General features: G+C 33.6%; 1 protein-coding gene across 1 annotated transcript in view; it reads left to right on the top strand.

Moving 5' to 3' along the window:
- Positions 1 to 12,846, top strand: part of CNTN5 (contactin 5) — a 1,793,707-nt gene that overhangs the window by 1,689,678 nt on the left and 91,183 nt on the right. Inside the window, exon 17 of the mRNA XM_007494948.3 lies at positions 10,327 to 10,485. Coding sequence (XP_007495010.2) covers positions 10,327 to 10,485 — 159 coding nt within the window. The remainder of the gene's footprint in view (positions 1 to 10,326; positions 10,486 to 12,846) is intronic.

Raw genomic sequence — 12,846 nt, 5'->3', positions numbered from 1 at the left:
CTGGTACATTGTAGCACTCAATACAGTATTTTCTTCAAAGATTCCTTTTATTTATCTGTTTTTAGCTTTTTTTATAAGAGTAACTTAAGACATTAATCCTATGAAATCTATGTTTCAAGTCAGCATCTGAGTTATCCGTGTTTTTAAAATAAAGTATTTGAATTGCTTTAACATTTTTTCCCTCTGAACAATAAAGTCTCTCTTTTTTTCCTCTTTCAGATGCAGTTTCTCTCAGTGGATGAACAGCATCATGTTGCTGTTTGAACTTAGATAATGTGGACATCCTTTAGTCATGTAAAATTATTAAATACTTAGAACTATTTTATTTCCTGGATTTATTGATTAATTTTTGCTTAATCCAAATCTTGTTGTAATTGGGTACACGGTTTTTGTATTTCCTCAAATGCAACGTTAGAATCTTTACAATGGATATTTACTACTCACTAATTAGCCTTAGACAAACAAAATGAAGCTGAGAATTGAGACAATTATTCCAGGCATACAGACCTCCAACATGCCTTCATGCTATGTATTTGATGTTTCAGATGACAAAGATTTGGGGAAAATGAGTTGGTTGTTGCCTTCAGTTTTCTGAGAACTTTGAATACCCATAACTTTAAGGGTTCATGATTAGCAATTGCCTACCAATAATATACTTTTAAAATATGGTAGCTGTCAAAATTTTTTGATCTATGCCATATACATATCTCATATAAAAACTAAGCCTTACAAAATTTTAATGAGATTAAAATTCCTATTAAGTGAAATATCCAAAAGAAAATGACAATATAGACATTCCTATATTAGAATAAAATCAATTAACCCTTATATAGTGCTTTAAACTGTGCAAATGTTGGCAAATAAACTTTATAAATTTTATCTCATTTGATCCTCACAGTAACCCTGGGTGGTAGATACTATTACTATCTCCATTTATAGAAGCAGAGGTTGAGTAATTTGCCCAGGTCACACAGCTAGTTTCTGTAACTATAATTGATATCTCTTTAATTCAACTTTAGTGCTCTGTCCACTGTGCCACTTAGCTTTTGTGATATTACATGAGACCATCCAGGAACTACCTGTCAACATCAGAGAAAATACTATGAATCCAAAAACCATACTTAAAGAACTATTGCTAGGTTGTATTACAATGGTGATTTTCTAAAAAAAAAAATGATCACACTTTATATTTATTTTGGTAACGATGCTAATCCCTAAATTTCAAAGGAGAAAACCAGGGGATCAGTCTCTCTCTTCTATCATTCCTATTATCACATCTCCTCCAAATAATATCAAAATGTGGACAAAAGATATTTCTGAATTAAGCCAAAAGGAAATATAGACAGAGAAAAAAGTGAATGAGGGATATGATAAAAATAAGTAGACAGTCTAATATTATGTTCTCAATAAAACTGATATTCAACGGAATTGAAGAAATGTTGATGAAATTAAAAGAAAAAACAATGAAAAGGAGGGGGAAGACAAAAAGACAGCATGTGCTGATTATAACCATGTAGATATAGATGGGAATTGTTTGAAGGTCTCACCAAATAACTTCCTCATCATTTTTCCATGATTTCCTCAATACCCATATACATTCTTTTAAAAATACATTGACTCAGACATTTAACATATGAAAAATTATAAAAAGAACCAATGAAAATAATTGGTAAGAGATTGATGTTTTCAATCCATGATAGCTTTATCCATAGGATTTATCCCTTACCTCTTTAAACTAAATATTTTAATACATTCATCTGGGTCAAGTAATGAGAATACTTCCCCTATGGAGGACTTATGGGAAGGCATGACCAAGAATTACACTGGATAGGAATGTAGGGATTGCTTATGACCTATAGTTTGGTAAGGAACACCTAACTTGACAATTTCACAGATTAAGTAAAGAATTAAAGAATATTATAAGGGAAATAGAGCAGATTTAAATAATATGGTGGAAAAAATTTAGGTAAAGGATCAGTGGAAGGAGAAATAAAAGCAATGATGTTGTAGCTTCATAAGATAGACCTAAATCCACTTGAATGTCCTTTGAGGAATCTAGGAATCTCACATCTAGATAAAAATGCTATTGTTTTGTACATAAAATATCCTAGTGACTGAATAGTTTCACTTCTTTTTTTCTAGATATTTTTCCATTTTATGTGCAGTCTTAGTAATTGTGTAACATTAAAATGACTACCTGACCATTATATTCTAAATTAGATCATTGAACACAGTCACAACAGATATTTCAAGCCAAATTTTTATTTTAGAGGCTGTCCATGTAGAATGATTTAGTAGTTGATGGATATATCTCTGCACGCTGACTCATGTAGTCCCTTAAGAAAGCATCTATAGAAACTGTTTTCCTTTCATGTTGCTTATATATATATATATATATATATATTTTTAAATCAGTTGACTTTAAAATATCATTACATCAGGATACCTTAACTTATTTTGTGTCCTTTACTTTAGATTTGCCATCTTTAATTTTAATAGATTTAAATAAAAGATTAGCATTGAAATGTTTTTTACTCATGTAAGAATTTAATTTTGCATGTAAAAATACCAAGGGAATAAAAGCAAAGTAGGCACCAAACCAAATGAAAATTAAATTCAAAATGAACAGAATAATATTAAACAAAAAAATAAAAAAACATGTTCTGGGGTCAGAGAGGGTGGAATGCCTGGCATGTATCATGAAGCCAAAAAGATTGGTTGGCCAGGAGAATTAGTCTCAAGCTTTTTGGAAAACTTGGACATTTGTTGCACACCAAAAATTAGTAGGTTCATTCCTTCTTTTTACTCATACCCTCAGTCTATCATTCCCATATAAGGTGATAATGTATACACAGATCTAGGAAAAGGAAAGAAAATGGAAGATATATGAGTTACATGGAGCTTGTAAACAGCAAAATTACAACCTACAATCAATCAACAAATTCTTATTAACTACAACTATGTTCCATGCACTATGCTAAGTGCTGGAGATACAAGTATAAAGAATGAAGTAATTTCTCTTTGCATTAAGCTCACATTCTAATAAACTAAATAGCAAATTTTATATAGTAAAATACATATTGCATAAATAAGAAGTATTTAAAATGATGAAGTACAAGATGGTTTGGAAATGCAGGTGATAGCAATTTGGGGGCTTCATGTGGAAAATATCACCTGAGCCCTATCTTTTGGAAACACTATGAGACAGAGGTGAGGAGGGAGTATATTCCAGGCACAGGGAAAAGCTAGTGTAAAAGTTCAATGATAGAAGATGGAGTGCCAGGTGTGAGGCACAGAGAAGAGAATTTGACTGGGTAACAGGGTAGTATGGGAAGGAGAGAGTCCAATAAGGATGAAATGAAGATAGATTGTATTGGGACTTTAAATACCTCTAGGTGCAATGGGAAGCCATAAAAAGGTATTATCAGTAGGTTTCTCCTTTCTTGAATGACCTATCAGACCTAGAACCCATTGGAGGTTAAAAATTGTCATGATAGGCTTTAAAGTGCAATTACAGATCAGCTTTTTAGTACCAAATGTCCTCTGTCCATTATCCCATTATTCATTCCTTAAGAAACTCATCATCCTACTTTGTATCAGGAAAACAGAAACTCAGATTGACACTACTTGTCTAGTCCCAAATTCCTTCTGCCTCCCTAACACTTTGTTACTCATTTTGCTATTCTTTATGACCTTTATGAATATATCCATGACAAAAATTAAGAATTGCTATATTTGAAAAAAAAGACTCCTGAACTACTAGCAATAAAAACTATTTAAATAATCAAAAGTTCAATTGACAAACACAGATTATCTAATTAAATGAGTAATTTAATTAATTTTAATTAAATATTGGCAAGTATTTTCAGAATTAGTTTACTAACAAGTAAGTTGTGAGGTTTTTTTTTTTAAACCCTTACCTTCCATCTTGGAGTCAATACTGGGTATTGGCTCCAAGGCAGAAGAGTGGTAAGGGCTAGGCAATGGGGGTCAAGTGACTTGCCCAGGGTCACACAGCTGGGAAGTGGCTGAGGCCAGATTTGAACCTAGGACCTCCCGTCTCTAGGGCTGGCTCTCAATCCACTGAGCTACCCAGCTGCCCCCAAGTTGTGAGTTTTAAGATTATGCAAGGACGTATGGAGGGAGTTTTTAATCAAATGTGAAAAAATAGTTCCACTTACATAATCAGCTATATTAAATGTATAACTGAAATATCATTTGAGTGTTAGCATGCTAGTCATTATCTGAGTACTGAATCTGGAGGAAAAAAACCTGGGCTCCAATATCTGCTCTGCTACTTACTGTATGACCTTAGCAAAGTACTTCTTTCTCTGAACCTTTTTTTCCTCATGTGCAAACTAAGGTAGCTGGAATAGAAAGACATCCTATGATCACATTATTACTAATTCCTTTGTAAAATGAAGAAATTGTATGAAATGACCCTCTGAGACTTCAAAATTCTAAGATTCAACTTGAATTCATTCATCAGAATTAGCTTACTAGCATGATATCAGAATAATGAGAATTCTTGAGGTAATGAGTTCTGTTTTGTGATTATTTTTATGTATGTATATGTTTAATTTGCCTGCTTTACAAAAATAATTTTTCTAAAAGAGCAAAAAGATGTTCCCTTCCAAGGGGAAAATACTATTCTATAGCTAAACATCAAATACATGAAATGAATTAGTACGACTAGTAATTTGCCCAAGTTTTTATTCAATACTGATTAATCCAGTAAGTGTTAGAGAAGTGGCTAGTACACAAGAATATGGCACCTCAACCAAGATTAAGTATGTCATGGACCATTTATGAATCGGTCATTTTCTGGACAAAACCAGCCAAGGAAAATATGAGCAGACTATACAATTTTACCTTAAATTGTACATTCTCAAATAAAAATTTGATTTGGGGGGACCTAAACAATAACAACTCCAGGGAGAAAAGCTTCCCAGTTTAACTGTCCAGCTGACACTATGAATGATTACAGCTAAGCATAAAACTTAATGAGATTTCCACTAAGTGAGTGACATCTGCATAGCTCTCAGGTCCTGGCTAGTTGTCATATATTTTTCATCATGAAGGAATTCATCCCTTATTAATTCACTTTCAAAGATGCCTTGTGTTGACTAATAAAGCCTTTTCACCATACTTTAACTCTCTGAAAAAGAATTAAACATTATCAATGAAAGCAATTTTATGGAGGCTAAAAAAGAATAAATAATCTGTTGTAAATTTTACATAAACTTCATATAGTTGGAATTCTGAGTGGTTTGTTTATGAATATTCAATATATAGCATATTTCTGAAGATGGATATTTTCTCTATAAAAAAGAGGTTAAGTACATGCTCTGAATATGAATGTGTACTCCATAGTATACTCTTAGTTTGTTTTTTTTTCTGCCATTACTATATAAATTTCTTAGGAGAAGAGATATGGTCATGGGGACAGCTAAAGTATAAATGTAATAAAAATGTTTATATAGCATTGTTACATTTGTAGCACTTCGCAAATATTGTCTCATTTAATCCTCACAACAACCCTCTGTAGTAGTGTTATTAGTATCCTTATTTTATAGATGAAAAAATTGAGTAAGGCATAGGTCGAATGACTTGTCCAGCCTTATATAGCCAGTGTGTATCTGAGATCATATATGAACTCAAGTCTTTTAGACTCTAGGTTTAGCACTCTAAGCACTGAACCACCTGGCTACTAGCTACAGATGAAAATGAATTGCGAATCTTTTTCTTCTGAATTCCAACTCTTACATTTACTGATTGCTCTGTATGAGCCTTACTTTCCCCATCTGTAAAATAGAAATTACATTGAGCCATCTATTTCACATAATTATTAGGAGTTAGAGAGACAATGCATGTAAAATACTTCACAAATGCATAAATTGTCATTATCTTGATATTGTCCATTAGAATTTAGCACAGTGCCAGTGCCTTGAAAATACCTATTTGTTAAATGCAAATATCATTCATCATGCAGAAGCTTCATTTCAACATGCTCTTAATAATTAATAATAATAATAATAATCCAGTGCAAAACTAATTAAATAAAAGGTGAGTTCATTTTAGACTCCACCTAATAGGGCTTAGATATTCTTGAAACACCAAAAGCAGCCTTTTAGAAGATTGTCCAACTGTATGGACTCCATGGAGAGTTCAACTGATGTTCTAAGTTCTAGGAATATTTCAGATGCTCAGTTAACTGGCATTTATCAGTGCCTACTATATGCCAGACGTCATGCTATGTCCAGGCTTTAAAGAACCCCATGTTCTAATGGGAGAGTCAAGACACAAATATTTATGTACAAAAGAGTTATATATAATAAGTTGGATATAATCACCAGAGGAAAAGGCACTATAGTTAAGGAGAACTGAGAAAAGCTTCTTGTAGAAATTAAGACTTTAGCTAAGACTGAGGAAAGTCAAGGCTAGGAGGCAGAGAAGAGGAGGATGGGAACAACCAATCAAGTAGTAGTCTTTGCATCATAATAATTCATTTGATTTTACAGTATCCATACCCTTTGAGAAGGAATTCAGGAGAGCACAAATCTAGAGCTTGAAAGTACTTCCCAGGTCATATGCTTCAATTCTCTCATTTTACAGATGAGCATATTGACACAAAGGAAAGTGAAGTCATTTGCCAGTAGTCACATAGATAGCAAGCATCAAAGGCAAGATTCAAACTCAAACCTTTTGCTTACAGAGCCACTGGAACACCTATTGCTGTAGGAGTTTTTATTGCTTAAGGTATTGTGTCAATTTTCCAATGGGATTTTCTGCTTTGAATTTATGACTAAAGAATTTCATAGCAACTTACACAACTTCAACTTACTAAGCCTTCCCCATTATTGTAGCTTTCATATAATTTGTATGTATCTTATATGTACCTCCTTGTTTATATGTTGTCTTCCCATTAAAATGTAAGCACCTTGAAGACACAAACTATTTTTGCCTTTCTGTGTCTAGCCAGGATTTAATAAGTCTTTGTTGATTGACTGGCTGAATCAACTGGTTATTTTGTAGTTAAATTAACTGATTATATCTCTCAGTATTATTGAATTATCTTGATTAAATATAATCTTATGTTTGGAAGGGATCTTAAAAATAATCTAGTCCAAAATTTCACATTTTACCCTTATAGACAAAAACTCTTCAACAGCATTTCTTACAGGTTCATTCAGACTATACAGAAATAATTTTAAGTGGGATATTTTCACAAAAAGTCTGGAACTACAAGACCTATTGGGCATTTAAATAAACATAAATATAACCTGAGAAGAGGACATCATGGATTTTTCATTTGTACCATGAGGGGTCAAAAATACCAAAAAAGTTTTGTTACAATAAAGAAGCAATTAGAGTAATCCATATTCTTCGTGGTAGGTTAGTTAGCAGTGCTTATGTTCATTTTAGTGACAAATATTTCAGAGACATTGGCATGAAATCAAAGTTATAGAATAAGTATAAAGATCACCATATGTTTTATTTCTTTAATTCTCAATTTTTAGTTTAAAATTTCAGCAGATTTAAATAATGTCTTCAAAAAATGACCAAGGAAATGTATACTTATTGAACAGATGATGCCCTCCTGGGTGCTCTTGGTTTTTAACAATGGTAATGGTGGGTCATTAAACAATTATAACAGCATACAGTCACACAATTTGATCATTAACACAGAAGAGTTTGATTACAATTTTGTAGATCTAATGTTTTACATTAATGAATTCCCTTATCCAGTGTCCTAAATATTAGTATTTTCTCCATCTTCTGATGTTCCTTGAGCAATTGTTGGGGGGTGGAGTTAGCCTCTTGTTTTGCTCTCTTCCCTCCAGGATGCTCAACTATAAATATATCATAACCCTCCAAATCATAAGCTTCTTCAGGGCAAGGGTTATTTTGTTTTTGCTTGTGAATAATGAGATAGCAATTGATAAATATTATTTGGAATTTTTTCTTATAACTATTCTTGGAAAATTACTGAGATTTGTAATATTTTTTAATTTATCCATTGGATTTTTATCTCTTAAAATGTTTTATTGTTTTCATTGACCAAACCTTTATTTCTCTCCACACCTACCCCTCCTAAGCCCACTGACTGAAACAAAAATAGGAGAGAGGGAAGGAAGGAAGGAAGGAAGGAAGGAAGGAAGGAAGGAAGGAAGGAAGGAAGGAAGGAAGGAAGGAAGGAAGGAAGGAAGGAAGGAAGGAAGGAAGGAAGGAAGGAAAGAAGGAAAGAAGGAAGGAAGGAGGGAAGGAAGGAGGGAGGAGCCAAGAAAGGGAAGAGGACTGTAGTCAGAAAGATTTAAGTTTAAATCCAGTCTGATACCTACTACCCGTGGGACCCTGGGCACGTAATTTAATGGGCACCTCCCTTGCACAGTTGTGAGAATCAAATGAGATAATATTTGTAAAGTACTTAGCACAACCCCTGGCACATAATAGACACTTAAATCCTTCCTTCCTTCCTTCCTTCCTTTCTTCCTTCCTTCCTTCCTTCCTTCCTTCCTTCCTTTCTTCCTTCCTTCCTTCCTTCCTTCCTTCCTTCCTTCCTTCCTTCCTTCCTTCCTACTACTAAATGATGAATGTCCTTCAACCATAACAACCATTAATACTATTTACTAAGGTGGGAAGGTGGGGAATCTATGTTGGAGGAAAGAATTCTAAATCTTTGAAGCAAACATGTTAGTAGAAAGACTGTTGTATCATGGAAGAAAATCAGTGATGACAATATATTTTTAAAAAGTTATATATGTAATTGGAAAATTACTATTGTCCTCAGTTGAGCTTATCTGACCTTCTAAAATCCAACATGAATTCATGCTGAAAATTAACAACTAGTCACCTCAGTTATACAAACATTATTTTACATTTTCTTTATATTGAAATTAAATATTCATTTTAGAACAACTATGTTTCAAAGCATTGTTTTATTTAATGTTATTATTACCTTTTCATTTTTTGTGCCAGTAATTTCCCAATATAACACACATATACATGTACACACACACACACACACAAGCATCCGCACCCAGAGATCCTTCCTGTATAACAAAGAATAACAATGATTTGTAAAGCAAAACCAACTCACAAAATAACCATATCTGGCAGCATAGGTAACATCTTCGCCCATATCCACCCTTTACCAAAGCTTTGTTTCATCCTATTTCTCCAGAATCACCAAAATATTATTTAAGAAAAAAACTGCATTGCATCACATCATAGCCAGAACATACTGTAGCTATTTCAAAAATTTTGTATTTGTAATCAGTGTTCAGTAGACATCTCAGCTAAGAACTAAATTCCAGCTGGTTTTGTAAATTTGTTCATTAGAGTTAGGCTTGCACTTTTGGTTGTCATCTCTATTCTCTTGTTTCAAAAAAAGCCTTTATTATAATCATTGCTATGATTAGTACAATAAAAATGCTTGATTATCACAGGTACACATGAATTGCAGAAAGGCAGACTTTATCAGGATTGAAGAGAAAACCTTGTATCTAGGAAGACCCTAGTTCAATTCCAGCCCCTGACATATTCTTGGGGCCTGACCATAGGCAAGTTATTTAATGCCTCAGACTCACAGGCAGTTCTAAAATGACAAATTCAAATGAGTTGCTAATCAGTGTGAGTAGAGTGACTGCCCAGGTAAAAACCATATAAAACTATTTAAGAATTGTATTCTTAACTTTCAGAATGGAGAACCAACCCCTTTGAGATTTTCCCAAATTAAAAATGTTCAGTAAAAGCAATGATCTTTTCTTAAGTTAATACATAATTGAACCCTAAATAGTGAATTTACTAATAGTAATTCCCCATTCATAGGCATTAGCCCAAGTTGAGTCTTTTAGCCATAACACTTCACGTACCATGTGTTGACACTGTTTTAATGAAACCCAGAATTGTTTTTATTCCTAAGTGTTTTGCCTCGATCACCTTTAACTGCTGATTCTGTAAACTGTGAGCTCCCTCAACAGCTTTAGTCAATATTGGCATTTATTTCCTGAGCTTTGCTTCTCATTCTTTTTCTTTCACTGTGAAATGTGATGTTAATTGGTACTTGCCTCAAAGTATACAGTGAGAAACCAAATCAAATCTATAATTAATTTACCCCAGAAATCATGAACACCAACTGTATCCCATGACTTGTGCTATCAATTTTGGTTATTAAATATGTATTTCATTAAGGTGATTATATCCTTTGATCAGGCTCTTATTGGAAAGGCATCTCTTTGACATGATGACTCAATTAAGGTTCACCAAATTATTTCCCTAATGCTATATTTTCTTAGAACTGTATTTCTTGCTCTTGGCCTATAGGTCCTCCTGGTCCACCTGGCATTGTGATCGTTGAAGAGATCACCGAAACCACAGCCACCCTGTCCTGGAGTCCTGCTGCAGACAACCATAGCCCCATTTCCTCCTACAATCTACAAGCCCGAAGTCCTTTCTCCCTTGGCTGGCAGACAGTAAAAACAGGTAATCTGGGCTGATGGAAAACTAAATGAATGAGAAAAAAGGAGGAGGGAAGGAGGGAATAACAAAGCAACAAAGGAAGGTGAATGAAAAAAAAATACAGAGTTTATAACATGTGAAGCCCAGTGCTAAGTGCTGGTGATACAAAGAGAAAAGCAAGCAACTCCTGCTCTCAGGAAGTTCACATTCTAATAAGGAAAAATAACACATATAGAATGTTTTAATTACAAGTCTGATACAGAAAACAGATGGTAGTACATCTTCCTAAATGTCATTTCTATTAATCAAACCATAGTAGTTTCTGTTGTTGAGCCATTAGATCTACTGCCAGCAGAATCCATGGTTTAAAGGCAAATTTGCTATTCCCAGAGCTCTTGGAATTACTTTTCAACTGGTGGCAGTTGGCCAAAACTGGCAATGGAAGTGGTGGGAATGATAGTGTCCTTCTACATAATGGTTGGTCCCTTTAATGATATCTAATGGCCAAACTAGAAGCAAGGCTGATAATAGAGGTGGTGATGATGGTGGTGGTCTCTGTGTATATGTGTGGGTATCTGTCTGTGTGGGTATGTACCTGTATATATATGGTAGAAGTGTGAAGATTGAGATGCATTAATTTCGGTGACTACATTCTTTTATACTTAGTCCCACCTTAATTTTAATCGCTACTGAAGACAATATTGGTGGAAAAGGTGGGCACTGCTGTTGCTAAAACTGTTGGGTTCAAAATCCTAGGTTCTCTCTACCAGAATATGTAAAGAAGTCATTTGACCTGCCTGGCAAATGCTGCCTCCTGTTTTTGCCTCAGAGTGATTTGCTGCTTCAGCTAGACCCCCAATCATGGGACCTGAATTTGATGGGAGTGATGGAAATTTAGCCAACAAGATAAGAAATCTCAGCAATATTCATATGAATATTTAATGTTGTTGTATTGTTCTTATTTCCATTACTCTAAAAGAAAAAGCACACCAAAGAATTTTTAACCCCTTTGGCTAGAGGAGTTCTCAAATCACCTTAAATAAACAAGTTATATCAAAAGTTCTGAACTAATTCTTTGTCATGGTGGGGAAACAATTTTGATTACTTCTATCAGTGGGAAAAAAATCTCTAGTGAGTTCTGTCAAATGAAAAAGGTTTCAGCTATGATCTGATGAGCTATAAGATAATCTTCCTCCCCCCTCCCCTGGAAAAGTTAGTTATATAAGGATTCATCACCTTATATATAAAGAAATTAACCTTTAGAAAACATATTTTTTTGGCCAAGGTTACTTATGAAATGGACTGAAAAAAATCTCTCTCTTTTACAGTTCTTTTCTACTTCTATAATGATAGTGGTAAAATGGTAGGGAAGGGAGAAGAGATCATTAAGAATCAAAGACCATTTAGTTCCTAAATATTTATTTAACTTTTTCAATTCTTAATGTAAAATCTTTAATACATTATGAGCATAATTGAATCACATCTCCATTGATAATCTTACTATAAAGGAAGCCATTTTACAAAGAAGTATATGTATGTGTGTTTAAATAAATATATGTATGTATGTATGTATATATGTATGTATTTGTGTATATAGAAGCCTAAAATATCCAAGAAACTTTTTAAACAAACACACACTTAGTCTCTTTGCCACACAGAAACATTACAATCAAAGAGAACACTCATTTAGAGTATACATTATTAAAAAGAAAAACACAATGGATAATGCCAATAAAAGCAAAATTACCTATCAGGAAAGTGGAGAAGGATTTTGAAGCTTAGCCTACATGTTTGATATGAAATTCAGTTAAGCTATTATTTCTAAATGAAAACCAGAAGTCAAGAGATGCGCAATGGAAGTAGTATTTCAATTTTTCTATACTGTTTTATATTTTTGAGGCGATGATAGCAGAACAACATCATTTAAAGTACACACAGCTATAACTTATTTGAGCAAGTGAAAATGACCCTTAAGATGAAGTCAGGAAGATGGATCAAATTTGTGCTCTAACAAAAAAAAAAAAAAAGCCCTGCCAACTTTAGAGTCAAACGACCTTTTCTTGAGTCAAAAGACACTTCTCAGCTGGGTGATGTTGGGCAATTCAACCTGTTTCTCAATTTGCTTATAACAATGTGATCTCTAACATGCTTTTCAAGTCTAATATGTTATATTTCTATGACACACAAAATAGAATTCTTTCATTTAGTAAACACTAAAGGCTTTCCTTTATAAGTTTTTTTCTAGAAAATCTGTTTTCAAGGCTTCCTCGCAAAATAACAAGCAAGGTTAAGTCAGGAAAGGCCTGTTTGGTAAGCTCCTTTATAGTGATAAAACTGATCTAAAGTTTTAGAGACTCTTAGATTTCACAATGTCTATTATTTGTG

The sequence above is a fragment of the Monodelphis domestica genome, chromosome 4, assembly GCF_027887165.1.
Source record: "Monodelphis domestica isolate mMonDom1 chromosome 4, mMonDom1.pri, whole genome shotgun sequence".
NCBI classification, from domain to species: domain Eukaryota; kingdom Metazoa; phylum Chordata; class Mammalia; order Didelphimorphia; family Didelphidae; genus Monodelphis; species Monodelphis domestica.
This window is presented reverse-complemented; position numbering and strand designations above follow the sequence as displayed.